At 41.6% G+C, this 20,907-nt stretch overlaps 2 protein-coding genes across 4 annotated transcripts in view; one reads left to right on the forward strand and one right to left on the reverse strand.

The window, feature by feature from the left end:
• Positions 1-66: 66 nt before the first annotated feature.
• On the reverse strand, positions 67-10,639 carry dhx8 (DEAH (Asp-Glu-Ala-His) box polypeptide 8). Its single transcript, XM_027137649.2, has 23 exons — positions 10,485-10,639; positions 9,607-9,692; positions 9,265-9,337; positions 9,091-9,185; positions 8,876-8,982; positions 7,732-8,064; positions 7,399-7,543; positions 6,893-7,096; positions 6,605-6,692; positions 6,380-6,477; positions 6,151-6,298; positions 5,477-5,658; positions 5,134-5,328; positions 4,836-5,021; positions 4,382-4,592; positions 3,696-3,877; positions 3,451-3,591; positions 3,209-3,364; positions 2,943-3,080; positions 2,718-2,846; positions 1,284-1,480; positions 970-1,149; positions 67-877 (listed from the first exon to the last, which is right to left on the reverse strand). Exons 1-23 carry the CDS (start codon positions 10,591-10,593, stop codon positions 658-660), a joined length of 3,603 nt encoding a protein of 1,200 aa, XP_026993450.1. The 5' UTR covers positions 10,594-10,639; the 3' UTR covers positions 67-657.
• A 131-nt stretch (positions 10,640-10,770) lies between these two features.
• spata20 (spermatogenesis associated 20) overlaps positions 10,771-20,907 on the forward strand; it is a 35,765-nt gene continuing 25,628 nt past the window's right edge. For all 3 annotated transcript variants that reach the window (XR_003439297.2, XM_047817326.1, XM_027137650.2), the window contains exons 1-11: positions 10,771-11,173; positions 11,876-12,013; positions 12,723-12,787; positions 12,872-13,026; positions 13,910-14,053; positions 15,525-15,726; positions 15,887-16,017; positions 16,124-16,228; positions 17,676-17,750; positions 18,218-18,430; positions 19,502-19,694. Coding sequence is in view for 2 of the 3 variants with exons in the window: in XM_047817326.1 (XP_047673282.1) it covers positions 10,941-11,173; positions 11,876-12,013; positions 12,723-12,787; positions 12,872-13,026; positions 13,910-14,053; positions 15,525-15,726; positions 15,887-16,017; positions 16,124-16,228; positions 17,676-17,750; positions 18,218-18,430; positions 19,502-19,694 (1,654 nt within the window). In the remaining variant the exon portion in view is untranslated. The remainder of the gene's footprint in view (positions 11,174-11,875; positions 12,014-12,722; positions 12,788-12,871; positions 13,027-13,909; positions 14,054-15,524; positions 15,727-15,886; positions 16,018-16,123; positions 16,229-17,675; positions 17,751-18,217; positions 18,431-19,501; positions 19,695-20,907) is intronic.

Here is a 20,907-nt window from a genome sequence, read left to right on the forward strand (position 1 = left end):
ATCTTTGTTTCCAATGTTTGGACTTTTTTTCTTGGACTAGGACAGAACAACAAAACATTACAGATCTGGCCTTTCTGACTTTTTATTATTCAGTACGAAGGACCCAAAATGTCAAAAACACAATTGAGGATTAATAAAGAACAAGCTGATATCCATTTCTGATTATTTCCTGCCATGAAACATTACAACAGACATGTACCTGGGAATAGAATAAATGAGTCATAGTCCAAAACGCTCAACAAATAACCTTAAATCCTAAACGAGGATGGTTTAGAACAAAAACAATGAAACTAAACATCAATCTTTAATCATTGATGGTCTGCTAAAATGAATCAGTTTGTTTCAATGCATATGAGCTGCAGAGCCAAATATACTCTCTGTACATCATTTTACAATATGAATAATTCATGCCGGTTGGTCAAACAAAAGATGTTACATAAAAAAAGTAATACACCAAAATGTTGGACTTTTATTCATTCAAAATCTACCTTTAGCCTTTTCCCGGACAAAAGGTCCCCTTTGTTATACAGCTGAAGATCCATGGAACTTTTCAAGGAAAAAAAAAAGGTTGAAAATCTGTCCACAACATTAGCAACATATGTCCTGCAGAATCAGACAGTAGGTAAAACGTAAAAAAAAACAACAACAACAACAACTTTAGCGCCTGCGGAAAGCTCTGGAAATTCTCCAGGCATTGGGCTCCTCATAACGGTTGTAGAGAGGCTCAAGACGCTGCTGTTTCTTCTGCTTGCTGAGGCGAGTAGGGTCAGAGACTTTGAAGAAGGCCGGAGCGAACTCCACCAGCCAACGTGGGTCAATTGTGGTCACCTCTCGCATGTACTCTTTGGTGGTCAGCACCAGTTCATGGTATACCACCCTGATGGAAAAGGAAAAAGCATGTTAGACAGAGGACAAAGGAAAAGAGATGGACAAAGAACACAACGTTACAGGCTGATGATGCAGACATACCACTCAGGTTGTCGGTTGAAGAGGGCACTCGATGGGTGAATATAAACCACCTGCTGGTCTATGAGTGTCCTGTAGCCTTCCTGAGGGTCTTTCTTAGCGGCGTTACGGAAGAAACCGCTACAGATTGCCTTCTGCACACGTACTGTGGCCTTACCGCAAGATACCACATCCAACTTGTGTCTGAAAAATTTAAAATGATAAGATTCATTTTTATAACCTATTCGTTTTTAAAATACATAACATTTCCACAGAGTAAACTAAATACAACTAATATTTTGGGCCAGCTGTAAAATAAGTTGCAGAAAATTTCTTGCCGGTCCATGATGCCCAGCATCTGCTTGCGGATATCCTGTCCACGGCGTAATGAGCGAGCCTGGATGAAGTTCTCGTAGCACCAAGGATTGGAGAACTTGTTGTTCTTCCAAGAATTGTACACAGCCAGTAAAGTGAGGTGGTCTCCCTCAGGCTGGTGGAACTTAGCCTTCTTTTGGTCAGCTAGAGCCTGTTTGTCCTGAAATTCGGCACACAGATAACGAACATTATTGTATTATGTATTTGTATTGATTTAGAAACATAATACTGTTGTTCTTTCTTGGGGCATTTCTGTACCTGATTATAACGTTAGCCATATCTAATAACAGTGAACCCTGGACGATCAGGGGTGGCGAAAATTACCTTCTTGACCATGTGCATGCTGCTACCATACAGCAAAATAATGAATTTATGTATGAGACAGTGTCTGCAAGCCATTTTTCTCTGGAACTTCTCACTGGGTCAGTGGTGGTTCCAAATAATAACATGTCCTGGACTTCGAAGAACTACAGTTGCATATGTAATAGGTTCACATTTCCGAAACAGCCGTGGTGGAGAGAATCGCGTGTATATTTTATGCAAACCAGGGGCACAAAGAAGTCAGTTCGACCAAATAAGGCAATAATCTGAAGCCAGCAGCCAGCATGGAAGACAAGGCTTTATGTGTATATTTCAAAAACATCCTTGATGGCAGAAAAAAAAAGAGAGCAGACTAAAAGGGTAGAATTGTAAATCCTTTGCATGGACGATAAACTTAAGCATCTCTGCTGAGTTGTATGAGTCCTTAGCCTAATCTTTCCAAAGCAAAGGGGTCTGCTGAGTGCAGGAAAAAATAACTGTATTCCCAGAGCTGTGTATTAATGGAAATCCAGTAGACAGGGCAGTGAACGGTGTGCATGATATGATGTGGGAAACCCACTTAATTAAACTAGCGGCAAGTGGCCATGTCTAGTCGGCTAGACTGCGAGGGATATGGAGACAGCCAAATAAGCTGACTCAGCGCCATGGTGTGCTAGTGTGAGAAGATCTCACTCAACCACGCTAGTCAGCTATACACCACTTACAGAACCAACATTGAGAATGAGAGCTAATAAGGCTAGCAGTGTTGACATAGCAGGGCTGACTCAAAACTAAAAGGGTTCTGTAGTTTTCTATGAAGAACGACTTACTAAGCAGGTCCTTTTCATCAGCACTGGAATTGAGTAACACATACACCCACTAATGCTAGGTTTTTCCACCAGTTTTGTACGTGAAAAAATGACAATCTAAACACGCAAGCACGGATAATTAGACTATTATTGAATTTATTACATTATATTTGAGTTTTGGAATACATACAGGTAGACTCATTATAAAAATGATGAGCTATAAAAAAATTGGAGAAAAATAGAAAAAAGAAAACACTAGAATTATTTTTGAAAATACTAAAATGTTACCTTTGGCCTGTAGAAGACATTCTGCACGGAGAGCATGGACACTATGGTTAGCATCTCTTCACTACAGCCCAGATGGACAGACATAATGAGCATCTTACACAACATGGGCTCTAGAGGAAACTCGGCCATCTGAGACAAAAAGAAATGAGAAAATGCTTCAGCATTCACCAGGTCAATACTTAGCAGAAACATAACGGACACAACACACACAGCCCGATGTCTTACCCTGCGGCCGAGACGAGTAAGGAGTCCCTCGTTGTCCAAGGCCCCTAATGTGTAAAGTTGCTCCATTGCTGTGATCAATGTCTCCATAGGAGGAGCATCCATGAAGTCAAATGATAACAGGTCATTAATGCCCATAGCCTAAACGGTGACAAAACAAAACAAAACAAACAAAAAAAAAAAACACACAAAATGATCAATTGTGTAATTCTTGTATAAATCTGAATAATGTTTATAATTAGGTTCAAATTGTTCTATAAGTCACAGACCTTAAGGGAGAGCACAGTGCTGGCCAAGTTAGTTCTCTGTATCTCAGGCACATTGGTGGTGAGCATCTCATCTCTGTATGCACGTTCTGTGTACAGTCTGTAGCACTTGCCAGGCCCTGTCCTTCCTGCTCGACCTGCGCGCTGCTTAGCCTGGGCCTGAAACAGCACAGCAAAGACAGTTAAGTGTTTACTCAGCTACAGCACGTCATCTCTAGTCTTCAGCTATGTGCAGGTGTGTGTACCTGAGAGATGGGGGTCACTACAAGCTGATCAATGCCGGTTTTTGAATTGTACACCTTCTGCTTGACAAAACCTGGATCCACTACATAGTAAATTCCATCAATGGTCAGGGAAGTCTCCGCAATGTTTGTTGCGATGACCACCTACATAAATAAAAGAAATGCGATACCAAGGTTAAATAGCTGCTAAAGGTTGGAAGGCTGCAGTATAAAAGCTACTACGGAATTAAAAAGAAAGAAGCTGCTACCTTTCTGCTGCCAGGTGGAGCTGGGTCAAAGATCCTGGTCTGCATCTCACTGGGGAGCGCTGAGTACACAGGTAGGATGATCAGCTCTGGCACGTCAGGGCCTAGTGATTTCATTCGCTCATACAGGATCTCACAGGCTGTGTCGATTTCCTCTTGACCAGTCAAGAAGACCAGAATATCACCTACAGATCCAAACAAAAGTTAATGGAGCAATAACCCCTGATAACAATCACTAACATTTACATTCCTGGCATTTAGCAGACACCCTTATCCAGAGTGACTTACAATTTTATATCAATTTATACAACTGAGCAATTGAGGGTTAAGGGCCTTGGTCAAGGGCCCAGCAGTGGCAGCTTGGTGGACCTGGGATTCAAACTCATGACCTTCCAGTCAGTAGTCCAACACTACACTTAAGCACTAGGCTACCACATCCCTATAATCATGACTAGTTTTATTTTAGCTCCGAAAGTGTCAAACCTGCATTCTGGCACCTTGATCTGTATTTGAAATTCAAACCTTGAACATTTTACCTGTTTAACAGTAAGGAATCATAGACCTCCTGAACTAAACCCATTAAGGTATCTCTATTCCTGACTGATTAGTCAGACTGCTGAATCTTCCCGTTGGTAAGTGCAATTATAATACAGATTTTCAGTCTGTAAGTACAAAATACTTCTGCTTACCTGGTGGCTCAGTGAGGTGGATCTGCATGACCGTGATCAGACTGGCATCCAGGTAATCAGTCTCAGGCTCTTTAGTGTACAGCACCTCTACTGGATAAGTACGACCTGGGATGGTGAAAATCGGGGCCTCGTAGAAATACTGGGAGAACTTCACAGCATCCAGTGTAGCAGATGTCACGATCAGCTTCATGTCTGTACGCTTCTGTACGGTCTGCAAAACAATGTGATGGCTATAAAGTCAAACCCACTTCACCATATCAACGTAGCCACGTTAACAAAGTGTTCGCTCCTGTTATCAATTGGTTAATTAAACCTGTAGGAGGTTATCTCAAACTTGCTATATTGATTAGGTTGACAAGTGCATAACAGGTACAAGCAACAGAGAGCGCTATAAAATACAAACCACTCCTTCAACATTCAATGGACGTTATAACGTTTATCGCAATTGCCGCACCTTCTTGAGCAGACCGAAGAGCACGTCGGTGTGGATGGTCCTCTCGTGAGCCTCGTCCAGCATGATGATTGCATACTGGCCCAGATCAGGGTCAATCAGGCACTCTCTCAGCAGCATACCATCTGTCATGTACTTGATGACTGTGTCTGGACTCGTGCAGTCTTCAAAACGGATAGTGTAGCCCACCTGGTGAAACGAGAAAGAACGATGTTACGATTCTGATCATGACTATCAGTACTGGGAGGCATGTGTGTTAGACTTTTTAAATGTATACTAAACAATAATATAGCTTGCCTACCTCCTGTCCCAAACAACAACCATATTCTTCTGACACTCTCTTAGCCACAGACATGGCAGCCACTCTTCTGGGCTGAGTGCAGCCAATCTTCCCACGTGCTGTGTATCCAGCCTCGGCCAGGTACTGAGTGATCTGTGTGGTCTTCCCTGAGCCAGTCTCTCCAATCACAATCAGGATCTGGTTGTCGTGAACAGCCTGTAACAATAAGATACCAGAGAACCGTGTCACATGGTGCCCAGACAAGACGACTGGAAATGATCTGCAAAAATAATCACTACATCCTACACAAAGGCATATCGCCGGCTGTAACTGAGTAACCGTATCATGGTTGTTAAACACAGACCTGAATGAGCTGCTCTTTAAGTTTGTAGATGGGCAGACTCTCTCGCTGCTCGATGATGGACAGCTGCGTCTTTTTTCCGTACGAGGCTTTGTTCCCACCAAAAGCGTGCTTCTTCCACTCTGGGATGTCATTGGGCATCATGCCGATGCCCCGCATGTTAGCTGCAATCTGCCTTCCGTCAGCTGTGTGTGTATGCAAATAAAGGTGAGATCAATGAGAGACAGAGTAGTGCACTTTTTCAGATAGGGACAAGCAGGATGAAGTCTTGACAGGCCAGAGGACATACAGTGATCTGAGATAACTGCAAATCAGCCTCCATACACCCTTTTACCAGGCTGCAGGAAACCAGATGGCCATCAAACTCACCGTTTAGTCATGTTGTATCCTTTACTGCTTTGTAGAGCCAGAAATAAACATGATGTAATGTATTTTGTAAAGTTCAGTAACTGCTTAGCAAAGGCTAGTAATTGTTTGAAAACTAGTAAACTCTCAAAGAACATTCATAGATTCTAGACAATGTAAGAACGTCTTGATTGGGGACCAGTATCACTGTCCTGAACGATCTTCTGCTACACTACACCTACAAATGCCCAGCTAGTAATCCAAGCCCCTTTCTAAAGCACTGACTGATATAAATAATCAAGATTACAATACTCAGAACACCACAATCTTACTGTCAGGTAGAGGGTCCACCCAGTGCTTGTTGAGGCCCATAGGAATGGAGTCCATCTCAGCCTCACGCTGAGCCTGCTTCACTTCCCGCCGTTCTTTAGCCAGAGCGCTCTGCATCATGGCTGCCTGAGACAGCGAGCCATCAGGGTTCTACAAATGAAAACATGCCATGCATGAGTTACAAGCACAACCCGTGATCCCTTACATCTTTTAATCAGAAAGTGGATTGACCTTCACTATTTTCACAGGGCTCATATCCATGCTCTGTTTGGTGTGTCCTCTCAGGAAAGGCGGCTCCTCTTCCACCAGCTCGATCTCCAGGTCCTCGTCTGAGAGGTGGACAATTGGAGAAATGTGAAGCACACGCTGACTGAACATGAATATTTATACTGCTCAAGAACAAATGTGTGCAACTACGATCTTATGTTAAAGGAAACAGAAGTCACTCTAACGTACCCTCTTCATCATCAACTTTAGGCAGGATCCCTGTCTCCTCATCGAAGTCTGGGAATTCCTCTTTGGACAGCACATTGGCAGCAATCATCTGGAGACAGGAGTGAAGAATAGATAATGAAACACATTATTAACAGAACACTCAACAGATTTATCGCAGCAACACAATTATTTTAGTAAAGACGATGCTGATACCAAACGGCCAAGTCATTGTTCAGGAACATGATGTTACACAGTTGGCCTAAACCGGTAGCAATGTCACCAGACTTCTGCAATAGCAGCAGTGCGTACTTGTTTGATCTCCCACTTCTCAGGATCGGAGATCTTTGTGAGTCTCTTGCGTTCGAGTGTGTCATCCTCCACCTCAGGAGCGTGACCCAGGTTGAGGTTGGTGGGTCTGTCGGGATTCCTCATAGCCGACTCCTCCTGACCATCACCACCGACATTCCTGCGTCTGTTGGGATTTAAGTCTTCGCCTGTTTCCTGGTCGACATCCTGACAAATGTGAAAGAAACCGTCAACACTCTTGCATATAAAAGAGGATAGACATTTTATGCAACAATGTCATATTGGGATCAGATGCTTTTGGTCAAAGATCCGGACAAGTGCTGCACTCGTCTACACTTATGTACGTAACATGTACGGTGTTAAGTTGAAAAGACACCAGCAGGATACCCACAAATACAAGAAGATTGGCTAGTGTCCACTACGCAGGAAGTGCTAGTGTCCACTAAGCGCTGAAGTAATTAAACAAGATTAGAGTGCTTACATATGATGAGCTGTTTTTGCCCACTTACCTTCATGCTCAGACTGGTCTTAGAGCCTGTGAAGGACAACACCTTGACCTTCACCCGCTGACCTTTACTGACCACATCTGCCACATTTGCCACTCTGCCTTCTCTTCGAAGCTCAGAGATATGAACCAAGCCCTCCCAACGTTTCCTATAATCCACATACAAGTACATCCATCACATCACATGAGAATAAAGAGTTCACTGTACATCTACACTTAAACAGAACAGAGCCACACAAGCTGGAGCAAGCATGTTAAAGAACATTTGTTTCAAGTGAATGCACGAGATTAAAGCCAACCAAATGCAGACGGGGGGAAAGACAGCAGCGGAACTAACCTCAACCCTTCAAGTTGTACAAAGCAGCCAAACTGCATGATGCTGGTGATTTTGCCGTTGTAGATGTCACCCACAGCAGGCTCCTCTGGAGGCGGTCGGTCCACATGTTTGTCCCTCCAGCGGTCGGAGCCTTTCTCTCGGTCCCCTCGAACTGGACTCTTGGACCTGCTGCGTGAATGCCAGCGAGTCCTGCGCTTCCTCCTCTCCCTGTCAGGAGAATGAGACCTGGAGCGCGAGCGAGACCGAGACCGGTGGCGTCTCTTCCTGTCTCGGTCCCGACTTCGACTACGGCTCCTACTCCTTCGACTCTTCTTGCTGCTGCTGGCTTCAGATCTGAACAGTGCACATTTTGATTTCGTTAGAAATCGCAAATAAATATTTGGTCTAAGAACTTTACGAATTTTATGTTAAAGACCCTTTCTTTCTAATCTATATTATTAATCAACAACATCCACAATTTTAATCAGCATGCGTCTGCTACACTCTGAGCAAGCACTGAACAAATGAATCCTGAGAGTTCCTGTATCGATATTTGCTTGTTTGCTCTTGCTGCTTGAGGAACAGATGAACAGATCTTTGGAGAAATACACCAGTGAGTGCATCTATAGTGAATATCATCATTGAGCATGGAGGGAGGTATCATGGTGTGAGAAGCCTTTTCAGAAGTTCAGATTCAGAGCTACTTAATTAGGGGAAAAGTCAATTAATAATAAAGCCAATAGACCACTTTCTGTAAGTTTCCCCACAAGGATTAAACATTTAAAGAACTCAAAACTAAATAGTTAATAGTAAATACTAAATAGTATATAATATAAACTGCCTATATCATTTATCAAGTTTCATTTTTTCTTTTTACCAGTGACTTGTTATGGCATTGAAATCCTAATATTTGCCCAGAAGTGTAAAACAAATGATTTTTTTTTTTGTGTTTATCTGAATACAGATAATTACTTCTTAATCTTAGGTCTGTTGTATTACTGAGTGTTCATCATGTTTGTCCCTCCATCCGCTGCAATCAGAGCTAATTTAAATGTATTTACATGCACATACTGTATCATACCTGATCATCAGCAAATCTTTTCTAGTTAAAGACTAAGCACAAGTAAGACTATTTGTCCACATGACATTTCTGCCTGAATCACACCTCTGCTTGCTGCTCTTAGTGTCTGTGGCTTTGACACTGGGCATGAACATCTCCAGCTCTTTCATTGCATCAGCTGCAACCTTTACATCGTCCTCGTCCAGCATGTTCTGGTCAATGAAGGACAGACGGCACAATTTTATTTATAAAAACTGTACAGTTCGTTTTACAATTTTATAAAGGCATTCTTAAAAAAAAAAAAAGAAACAGAGACTCACCCTGGTGTTGGGATTATCAGCTCGGCACAAGGCAGGAAACAGCTCCTTTAACCGTTCTTTTTCATTCTTTGTCTTGACAGCAGCCTCACTCCCGGCTGAACAAAACAAAGCATAACAATGTTAAATGATCTGTCTACGTAAATCACATTAAGCCCACACCAACTGACTATTTACCTTTACTGGTGGATGCTTTAGCGGGTGGCCGCATCGTTTGTATGAGCCGGAGTAAATTGCTAACAAGTGAGTCCTGTCGAGAACAAAACATGAAACAAATGAGCCAATATCTCCAACTTGTTATTAAAAGAAAAACAAGCTGGAGTTTTTACGGGTTTTTAAGAATATTGCACCTTTATTTGACAAATCATAAAAAAAAAAACTTCTTGCAATTCACATGATATGCAGAAAGCCATAATTACCCCAAAATCTAATTAAGTATAAATGAAGTAATTAGTCAGATCAAAAATAAATAAATAAAATAAAATAAACAACAAAGAGCAAGAAGAAAACATAACTTACTGTAAACTCGGCTCCATTTTTGAGCAGCACTGACTTAAAACTCTCAAACGTTGGGTTCTTTTCTGCCAGACTGATGACAAACTCAGCTGTAAACACCACCAGCACAAAGCGTTATGAGTAAACGACACACAGTTAATGATAAATTAGTCATATGTAGTTAGATTTAGTTACAGCTTGACTAATCAAACCCAAGTCGTTAGAGAGTCCGACTCGTAATCCTAAGGTTGTGGGTTCGAGTCTCGGGCCGGCCACGACTGAGGTGCCCTTGAGCAAGGCACTGAACCCCCCAACTGCTCCCCGGGCGCCGCAGCATAAATGGGATATAAATCCACAAATGCCCACTGCTCTGTGTGTGTGTGTGCACTTTGGATGGGTCAAATGCAGAGAACGAATTCTGAGTAAGGTTCAACGTACTTAGCCGTATGTATGTCACTTCACTACACGTTTACCTTTACAGCCTTTAGAAGACGGCCTTATATCCAGAGCGACTTACATTCTCATTTTCATACAGCTAATCAATTGAGGATTAAGGGCCTTTGCACAGGGGCCCAACAGTGACAGCTTGGTGGACTTGGGATCGAACTCACAACCTTCTGATCGGACGCCCAACACCTTAACCACTAAGCTAACACATGCTACACGTCATATGCTACACATCATTAAGTCATGAGCAAAACCACGATATATTCAGCTCCTTAAAAAAACTAACTACACAAAGAATGAACCCGAATTGAAACAATAATCTCTGGTCTGTTTATATTTACATTACGTGTACGATATAACGCGAGTTTGCTATTCGGCTAATTAGCTTAGCATGTAGCAAGAGCTATCAGTTATAAACAAACAAAACATTCTGGATGTTAAATATTCACGCTCACCAAGGTCCTTGTCGCTGATTCCCAAGTGGTTGTCGAGCTCGGTACAAACTTTAGACACTAAAGATAAATATTCGAGCTGTTTAAGCTCATCTTCACCGAGCTCAGCCATGTTGCATCCACTCTGTTGTTTTGTTTTGTTTTTTTTTTATCCTCAGGATGTAAGTCTTTTACTTCCGGTTTTTTTGTTTTGTTTCTTAGCACGGATCCAATATGACGCCCTCGTGTGGACAAGATACGTATTGATTTTTTTATGGGATATTCCACAAGAACACATCAAAATATCTATTAAGTTTATCTACGTATTATTTTTGGTCGATTATCCTGATTAACGTGATCCGTCTGATTAAAATAAACGTTACATTTTTGTAAATGCATTGAAATATAAAATCGAAATGGAATTTTCGATCCAATCGGTGGTGCTATAGCGACCCCTTGTGTCTGATTTAGGAAGTTCGCATGTACAGAGTGCCGGACTCACAAACTGTTGTATTTTCCGGTTTTATGATGCTCAGATCAAGCAGGATTCGGTCCTTGTCATCTGTTATTATACCCGCGACCTCCAGGCTGCTCAGTGGAGCCACCTTTAAAAAGAGCCCTGTTTGTGTAAGACTGGTGTGTGGACACACACCGACACACACTGACAGCTGCCGTAGACTTCTACACTGCACTGCGTCCCAGGACAGCTTCAGGTAACACACGTGTCGCAGATGGAAACACTAATAGCTCACTGATCACGATAAAAAGTGCACAGCACAGGGTTTGATAGAGCTTCTTCATGCAGTGTCACTTATGCTGAATGTCAGCAAGCTAACTGATGTAAACAAACTGCCTGTCCAGCTGTTTGTGCCTGTTTGAGTTATAGAGTGTTTACATCAAGGGAACATAGTGCAAGCTGGAGACAGATATAACCTCACATGGGTCTTGTAGTCAGGGGCACAAAGGCTCATTGGCTGTCTTGCAGGTTCCCTCTGTTCCTCTGGTGGCTCCTCTGGGTACTTTGGTTTCCTCCCCAATCCAAAGAAGTAAACAGACTCATTGCCAGCTAAAAAGTGTGTGTGTGTGTGTGTGTGTGTGTGTGTGTGTGTGTGTGTGTGTGTGTGTGTGTTGCAGAGGTACTGAAAGCCTAACAAAATGAAAAAAAAAAACTAAGAAAAAACTGTAATGATGTAACTCGCCTTTATGCCGACCCTTAAACTCTGCACTAACACACGATATGATAAGATAACGCTTATAACTCGCCATTTTGTTCTAATAAGCTTCAGCTCCTAATATAATACCAACACATTAACAAGAGACAGACAAGCGTGCGCACTGAGGACACCACAGAACATACAGAGTTACAGTACATATAGACGTTAAACCTAAACAAACCTATGTGTGTTTGAACCTAGGATTTGTGGAGCAGCTTGTTTCAGTATGGCATCCGGGAGAAACGGACGAGAGAGTTTACCCCAACCGAAACACACAAATCGCCTGAACAATGAGAAATCTCCGTACCTACAGCAGCATGCCCACAACCCTGTGGACTGGTGAGGAAAGAGTGTAAACTGCGAAAGAAAAACATCAAGTCAAGTCAAGTCAAGAAGCTTTTATTGTCATTTCAACCACATATAGCTGTTGCAGTACATAGCGAAATGAGACAACGTTTCTCCAGGGCCAAGGTGCTGCATAAAACAAAGACAGGGCTAGGACTTAGTAAGTAGTCCTAGCCACATAAAGTGCAACTGTGCAACCTGGTGCAAACAGGGCGAGACAAGACATACAAGACAGTGCAGGACAATATAAACAAGATAGTGCAGGACAAAAGACAGTGCAGACAAAAGGTTACAAGACAATACACAAAATACAAAAAAGACAGTACACAAAAGACAGTAAACAAAAAACAGCGCCGACCGACCAGTGTCAATACTGTATGTAAATACTGTAAGTTCAGACAATATTGCGTTCAGTAATACTAGAATGAACACAGTTTCTTAGCAGCAGGTCCCTGAGATAGTGTATAAGATTGTGCAAAAACAGCAACAACTGAAATATTGTACAGTATGAGCAAAATGACCGAAATGGTAGACAGTGTGTGCAAAGAGCAAAAAAGTAAAAAAGTGTAGCAATAACAAACGTTTCTTCCACATCCTGCTAACACACCCATTTTATATTGTAAATATCTTTTGTATAATACCTTTACATTAATATTAGCATACAGTTCTTTGTATTTTTGTGTTTTTTTTTTTTTACATTTAGGTATCCTTGGTGTCAAGAAGCCTTCAGCAAAGCAAAAAGTGAAGACAAACCCATTTTTCTTTCAGGTAACACATCGAACAGCAGGTCGTATGAATCCATTACTGTCGTTTTGTCCATAGTCACGGTGGCGGTATTTTGTTTTGTTGCAGTGGGCTACTCGACTTGTCACTGGTGTCACGTCATGGAGAGAGAGTCATTTGAGGATGAGGAGATTGGAAAGATTCTCAGTGACAATTTTGTGTGTATAAAGGTTGACAGGGAAGAGAGACCTGATGTTGACAAAGTCTACATGACATTTATTCAGGTTTGGTTCACCCTGAAAATAATCTGTCTTGATACTGATATACTTAAAAAAGACAGTATTTGTTACTATGCTCTAAGTGTAAACATCGTTAAATAACTTCATCTTTCACCTTTTTATATTTTCCCAAAACTGATTGACAGATTATTTAACTCCACCTCCCAAGAAAACTAGTGAAGGAAGGGTTAGTTTTTTATTTTTATTATTATTTTTTTATACCTCAGCACTGTTATATTCCCATCTGTAATAGGTCAGAAGGTTCTGCTTAATTATTACAGCACACCTCAGACTGTAGTGCTACTCCATCCACAGGTTTATATGAATGCAATCTTTCTAGTATGTTATTATTTCTATAGCACAAACTAATGTGGATAATCGATGCTTAAAAAACACGTTATTTTCCAAAAATATGTATAATGGTTGATTTGGTGAAGCTTTCTGTGAGGAGACTTGAATATAGTAGATTTTAGATTTTCAGAAGATATTTTATTTCAGTTTGTCTGTAACAGGTTTTTTCCTTTAATTAACTTAGAGAGAGAAATGATGAGAGAGTAACTGTTCATAAATGCTGTAATGAAAATATTAATAGGAACTGTAATTGGATAAACATTTCTCTAGTTGATGAAAAAACTGTAATTGTTGGCAAATTGCTGTGTTCTTAGAGGAATAAAACTCTTTCACATGACATGCTTCCAAAGAACAATAATCATTTACAGGTTGAATGGTAACAAGCTCCATCACATCACATCATTGATGATTACTTTCCTATAACTGCATGCCTATAATTTTTATTCATTCCCATACACACTGCTGCTATGATGTGTTATAAGTAAGTGAAAAACACATCAGAGATGTCAAGTGGCATTTTCTCTCTCTTCCCTATTAGGCGACTAGTGGAGGTGGTGGCTGGCCAATGAGTGTTTGGCTTACTCCAGATCTAAAACCATTTATCGGGGGCACATACTTCCATCCAAGAGACCTGGGGAGGAGACCTGGATTTAAAACTGTGCTTTTGCGTATTATGGAGCAGGTACGGGATAAATCCACTATTGCAAACCTCACACTTAGTATTCTGTTGGTGTTTTTTTTTTTTTACATCCTGTTTGCATGCAGTATGGACATGAGGAGACATTATGATGCAAATCAGATGACATTACAGTGGAAATGTACACAGAACTACATGCAGTTTAAATTACATAAGCAATTAATTTACAATTACATAAGTAATTAGTGTCCATTTACGATAATAACAGTAATAACAGTTCAGTTTGCTGTAAATTGAACACAGGGCACATCAGAAGCTGCATTTGGATTGATGATTGTTCAGTAAGTGTGATAGTAAGCGAGTATAAGAAGTTGGTGAGGATATAACTGCATATCACTTATTTTATTATGCACACACCACATGCAGCAGCAGGAATAAGCATGCAGCAGCACGGCAGATAGACAGATGGACTGTTCACACTTGAAATCGAAGTCGTGGGTCATCTTGTTTCACGTTTCATACCGCTCATACTTTAATCTGGGGTTAACACTTAATCTTGTGTGTTCCTAATCTCTCATTTCACCTTGTACATTCATAAAGCCTAACATTCTTATCTGCATATTCGCAGCAAAACTCTCAAAATATCAAAACTTGCCAGATCTTGAAGGACTGTGTTTAAAATTCTCCACCTGAGAAGGTATTGTTATATTTCACTGCTTTGTAATCTTTTTTGGCCTTTTTACGTTTGTTGTGTACTTATGTGATATCCAAATTTCAAGTTATTTTTGACCGTTTTGACTTTTCAATTGCTGTGTTTTCCATCTGCCGTGTTCCCTTAAGTGCTGCAACAACTCACTCTCTCTCTCACTCATTTTCTACCGCTTATCCGACCTTCTCGGGTCACGGGGAGCCTGTGCCTATCTCAGGCGTCATCGGGCATCAAGGCAGGATACACCCTGAATGGAGTGGCAACCCATTGCAGGGCCCACACACACTCTCATTCACTCACACACTCACACACTACGGACAATTTTTCCAGAGATGCCAATCAACCTTCCATGCATGTCTTTGGACCGGGGGAGGAAACCGGAGTACCTGGAGGAAACCCCCGAGGCACGGGGAGAACATGCAAACTCCACACACAGAAGGCGGAGGCGGGAATCGAACCCCCAACCCTGGAGGTGTTAGGCAAACATGCTAACCACTAAGCCACTTTTGCCCCTGCTGCAACAACTATTTATATATATTTATATATATATTCAGGTTTCTATGCCTGTACAAAACACATGATATGAGAATGAGATACTGCTGCTAAACATGTAACACAGCATTATTTCACACTTTGTTCGCTTGGCACCACAATGTAGGGGGTTCAGAGCAGAGTTTCATAACCTTGAATAAAAAGTGTGAAATTATCCACCACCTGAGGTTAAAAACAGGGTTTAGAATGATCTGCACTCTATGGTTTTTTTTTTTTTTTTGCCTGATGTCTCCTCTGTGCTTGTTCCCTTTTCAGTGGCAGGATAACAGAGAAGCGCTCGAGTCTGGTGGGGAACGGGTGATGGACGCTCTGCGGAAGGCCACAGTCATTTCAGCTCACTCAGAACAAACTCTCCCGCCAGTTCTAGATGTGGCTCGCAGATGTTTCCAACAGCTGGCTCACTCATACGAGGAGGAGTATGGAGGATTCAGTGATGCACCAAAGTTCCCCACACCAGGTAAACAGACGCTGGAAGGATCCGAATATAAGTAGATACAAACCGCAAGAGCTGCCAGTAGTTCGGTTCTCAGTAGATTTGCACCAATGAATCATTGTGATTCATTCACTGCTATACTGATTGCACTTGCGTACACAGTGGCACTGTTTCTGCCTTCCAGTGAACCTGATGTTCCTGTTGTCATACTGGTCTGTAAATCGTACCTCCTCGGAGGGAGCAGAGGCGCTGCGGATGGCTCTCCACACCCTTCGGATGATGGCTTTAGGAGGAATTCATGACCATGTGGCTCAGGTAATTTAAGGCATTGCAAAACTACGGTGATTAATGTGCAAAAACTAGAGCATAAAACTGCATCAAGTCCTGTGATCTGTCTTGCTTCTATTCGTCTGTGTCTCAGGGTTTTCACAGGTACTCTACGGACTCATCCTGGCACGTACCTCACTTTGAGAAGATGCTGTATGATCAGGCCCAGCTGGCAGTGGCCTACATCAATGCATATCAGGTGGCTCTATGCAAGTGTGTATATATATGTGTGTGGGTGTGTGTATGCTTGATGAACATATGGTATGTTTTTCCATTCTCTAAATACTCCCGTTTCCACCAACACAAATATTTCACTTCATTGATCTGCATAGAGATAGTTTATTACACTCTCTCTATTCATGTAAAAAGTGGGAAAGTCTCACAAAGAAGAATATTACAGCGTGTATGTGTTCATTTATTAAGACTGTTTTCCATTCACTCGATGCCATTTATAAAGTTTTATACCACAGCAGTGTTGGTTTCGATATCTAACAGTTGTACAAGATGCAAGCTTTAGATCCATGTGCTGTTCTAATGCACTAATTAATGTGACAGATTACATGGGGACGTGTATGATGGTTGATATTCTGTGAGGAGAATTTTATTTCCTATTTTTTTGAAGGAACTGTCAGGGGCAACATCAGTAGCATAAATTTCGTTCCAGTAGCATAAGAAGTTGTTTTTTTTGTTTGGTGTATTAATTTCAAGAAAGGTAAAAAGACAGTGTGATGAAATGGCTGGAGGGTTTGGGAGTGCTGTAAAATTTATTTTTCAGAAATTAATTATTAAGGAACAAACTGGAACATCGTGTGGAAGCAATTTAGTTCCTGTGATCACTGACATCATAAACAGCTATTTTGAGTTTTTCCCTTGCCAGACCCTCTTTTTTATTTTTTCTTGAAGTTTAAAAAAACCAACCAAGTAAACAACAAAAAAGGCCCAGAGCTTGTTACTGAGGAACCAGTAACCCATGCAGAGTCCTCTGTCTTGAAGACTCTCCTGTGGGACTGACCATTACAAAGTGCTGACATCTGAGATTCATTCCATAAATATAAAATAAACATCTACTTACAGAACCATTCATGATTCTGTGTGGTTCGTTGTGCTTTAGATATCATGATCTATCTGTAGTTTCAGACATTCAAGTCCCTGTGAATGAGCTGTTACTTTAGGAACGCTAACATTTTTAGAACAATTCATTATGTTACAGACAGAACTGATTTCAGAGCCGTGCTGCTACAGAAAACGAGTCCGCACGTTCTGATTTGAGAAATCAACATCGCTGTGGTGTATATTCTTAATAACGTTTTATTCTTTATTCTTTTTTTACTCTTATTGATTCAGTAGTCATTAAGCAGCATTTCACTACAAGTCTTAGTCTGTATGGATGTGTAAGCATTGGCAAATTGTTGTGGGTGAGGAAACATAAAGCACTTTGGAATGTGCTGTTAAATAAGCTACTAAGTCACCACACAACCTCGTTGTTGATTGTTGTCCTCTTACAGCCCTAGCATATTTCATTCCTTATTTATCATGTTATGTATTTATTATCTTTTAAGTTTATGAACTTTTCTTTGGTTTCTCTTTATGAAAACCATGACTTCATCGCACAGATGGTGTGACACTGTCGCTGCTTTTTAATACAGGTGTCTGGCGAGCGCTTATTTGCAGATGTGTCCCGTGATGTGTTGCACTACGTCTCCAGAGACCTTAGCCACCAGGTGCACCATACTTCTTCTTATTAGTTCTTATGCTCCATTGCCTTACAGTAAGCAGATGGAGGGGGAAAAGGCATTTTAAATCCTTTGAATCAGGGTTATATACTACTTATAATTTATGATGTAATTACGAGGAGTTGATCACTCTAATATACCTCAAGTGTATTTGTTTTGCATGAGTTTTTGTATTGTTGGTCAGATGCCTCATATTTACACTAAAAGGGAGAAGTTACATCGCAAGGGTCAGCAAGCACTTCTCTTGTACTGTCTGTGAATCTGAAGCTCTTAGGATGTGTTTTAATAAGTCAACCTGGGACTGACCTTTTAGAATTTATCTATAATTAATCCATGTAGCTGTTGTCCTATTCTGAATTGAGTATATAACTTCATAGTTCTGTGTTAGCTTAGGTAGCTTAGGTTAGCATGGTGTATTCTAATTGTATTATATAACACCGTGCTGCCCCCTGCAGTCTGGTGGCTTCTACAGTGCTGAGGATGCAGACTCTTCGCCCACAACTGAGTCGAGCAAGAAGAGGGAGGGAGCATTCTGTGTGTGGACAGCTGCGGAGATCAGGGAACTGCTCTCCAACACTGTGGAGGAGGCCACTGGGGGTGCAACACAAGCTGACATCTTTATGCATCATTACGGTGTTAAAGAGCAAGGCAATGTACAGCCAGATCAGGTAGAGTATTTAACATTTATTTATAAAAGTTCCACAATGTGCTGTGTGGAGAGAATAATTATACTAAAAAAAAATTTAGTCAGTGTATCTGACAACAAGACATTAGCAACAGAGCTTTTAAGCCCTGTAAGATATAAGGGGCTGCTCCATGAATCAAACTTCTTAGATTATGACATCCCACAGACATTTAGTAGGGTTAAGATCTTTGGAATGAGGAGGCCAAATCAGCACCTTGAATTCTTTGTTATATTCCTCAAACCATTCCTGAACAATATTTGCAGTGTGGCAAGGTGCATTATCCTGCTGAACGAGACCACGGCTATTAGGGTATACTGTTACCATGAAGGGTTGTACTTAATTTAGGTATGTTGTACATATCAACATAACATCTACATGAAGGCCAGGACCCAAGGTTTTCCCTGCAGAACATTGTCCAGAGCATCACATTGCATCTGCCGACTGCCTTCTTCCCCAATGCATCCTGGTGCCATCTCTTCCCCAGACAACTCAGGCTACTCTGTTACCCTGTTATTGGTTCTCCAGTTGTACTTTTTCAAATACGTTTGGTAGGTCCTACGCATTGCATCACTGGAATTCCCTTTAAGACCTCTTAGAGATGCTCAGACCCGATCGTCTATCAAGATTTGTCACTTGTCCGTGTGACTCAGTTCTTTATACTTTCTCGATTGTCTTGGTTCTAACACATAACCTTTGAGAACTGACTGTTCGCTTGCTGCCTAATATATCCCAATCCTTGAAACATGCCATTGTAACGAGATGATCAATGTTATTCATGTCACCTCTTAGTGGTTTTCATGTATGGCTGATCGGTGTATATAACGCCCAAGTATTTATACACTGCAGGGGATATGTTGCTGCAGACATGCTGTAATCCAAAATGTCAAAAATTATCTCTGAAAGAAATTTCTAGGAACTTGGGGAGCAGGTTGTACAAAATCTTAACGTTTGTTTGTAATGTTAGTATTATAACTGTTTAGCTTATTACTCTGTATTATAAATGCATTATCTGATCTTTGTGTTCCTCTTTTGTTTTTTTGTGTACTTGTGTAGGATCCTCATGGAGAGCTGCAAGGTCAGAATGTGCTGATTGTGCGTTATTCTGTGGAGCTCACTGCTGCGCACTTTGGCCTGAGTGTGAACAAGCTGACTGAAGTGCTGGCCAGTGCCAAGGCCAAACTGGCCGACGTGCGCAGATCACGGCCTCCACCTCACCTGGACACTAAGATTCTGGCCTCCTGGAATGGTACGATCCATATGACCGAATATATTTTCTCTTTTAGCATTTTTACTAAGACCTCTGCAGTGATTAATTGAGTTAACCAAATTTAGTTAAACAAGATGCTATAGGAACAGCATTTCATGTCAGTCCACATTGCAATAGGACAATGGGATTGGGGGGCGCTTGAGGGGGCCTGATGGTAATTGCTGGGGTCTCCTCGACTGGGCACAAGTGGGGCAGAACTCAACATGTACCTCTTAAAATCGCTAGTCATTGACAACCACCAGAAGGCGTTCTGCACTATTTTGGTGATTTGATAAATGGATGACCAGAGCTGAGTAACTTGGAGTAACACATTTAATGTTTTTTTGACGGAGAGAGGTGAGAACAAACAAACAGTCTCGATAGAGGTCATTCGGGGCGGTGCCTCGTTAAGATCAGGCCTCTGAATTTCCTCCGTGATCTCCCAATGTACTGGAGCAATAATGATGCTTGAAGTTGAAGTTAAAGCATGTGAAAGACTGTGCCCACTGGGCTTGATGGGGTTTAAGTCTTTTTGCATTTCTGATATAAGTTTTTGTGATCCATGGTGACCTGAAATGCATTGCGGGCCCCCTTCCACCAATGTCTCCTCCAACCAGTGTCTCCAGCTTATGGGCAGTGCATTGGTCAGCCTGTACGGCATAATGAGGTTTTCATAGTGACCATGTGACTTTAGGAATGCCATCTTCCATTTGTCTCACTTGCAGATGTGAATCAGGTTGTAAGCCCCTCTTAAAACAAGCTTTGTGAATACAGTTCCTGTGCTTTTCTGAGTTGTTCGAGCAGAGGGGGAACCAGTGGCAGAGGATACATGTACCTGACAGTGATAGCATTTAATCTTCAATAGTCTCTACAGGACCTCAATCCCAATCTTTCTTCTCAATGAAGAAAAATACAGCAGCTGCAATAGTTTGACAGACTGATGAACCTGCTGCAAGGCCTTCCTTGATGTATTTCTCCATTGCTTTTGTTTCATGGAATTCTGTCTTATCCTGTATGGACAGGAGCTGAGGCTCACCTTAGCAGGTCTGGGGGCTGGTTTTTTCTTGCAGGTGGCACAGCAATGACCTCCTTGACCACAGTTGAGTCAAAGCTTTTGGCTCAGGTGGCACTGATGTTCCTCCACGGATACTCATGTCTTGCCAAGATGCATGGAATCAGATGTAGCAGAGGCAGACAGGTCCTGGCCTCCCTC

The sequence above is a fragment of the Tachysurus fulvidraco genome, chromosome 8, assembly GCF_022655615.1.
Source record: "Tachysurus fulvidraco isolate hzauxx_2018 chromosome 8, HZAU_PFXX_2.0, whole genome shotgun sequence".
NCBI classification, from domain to species: Eukaryota; Metazoa; Chordata; class Actinopteri; order Siluriformes; family Bagridae; genus Tachysurus; species Tachysurus fulvidraco.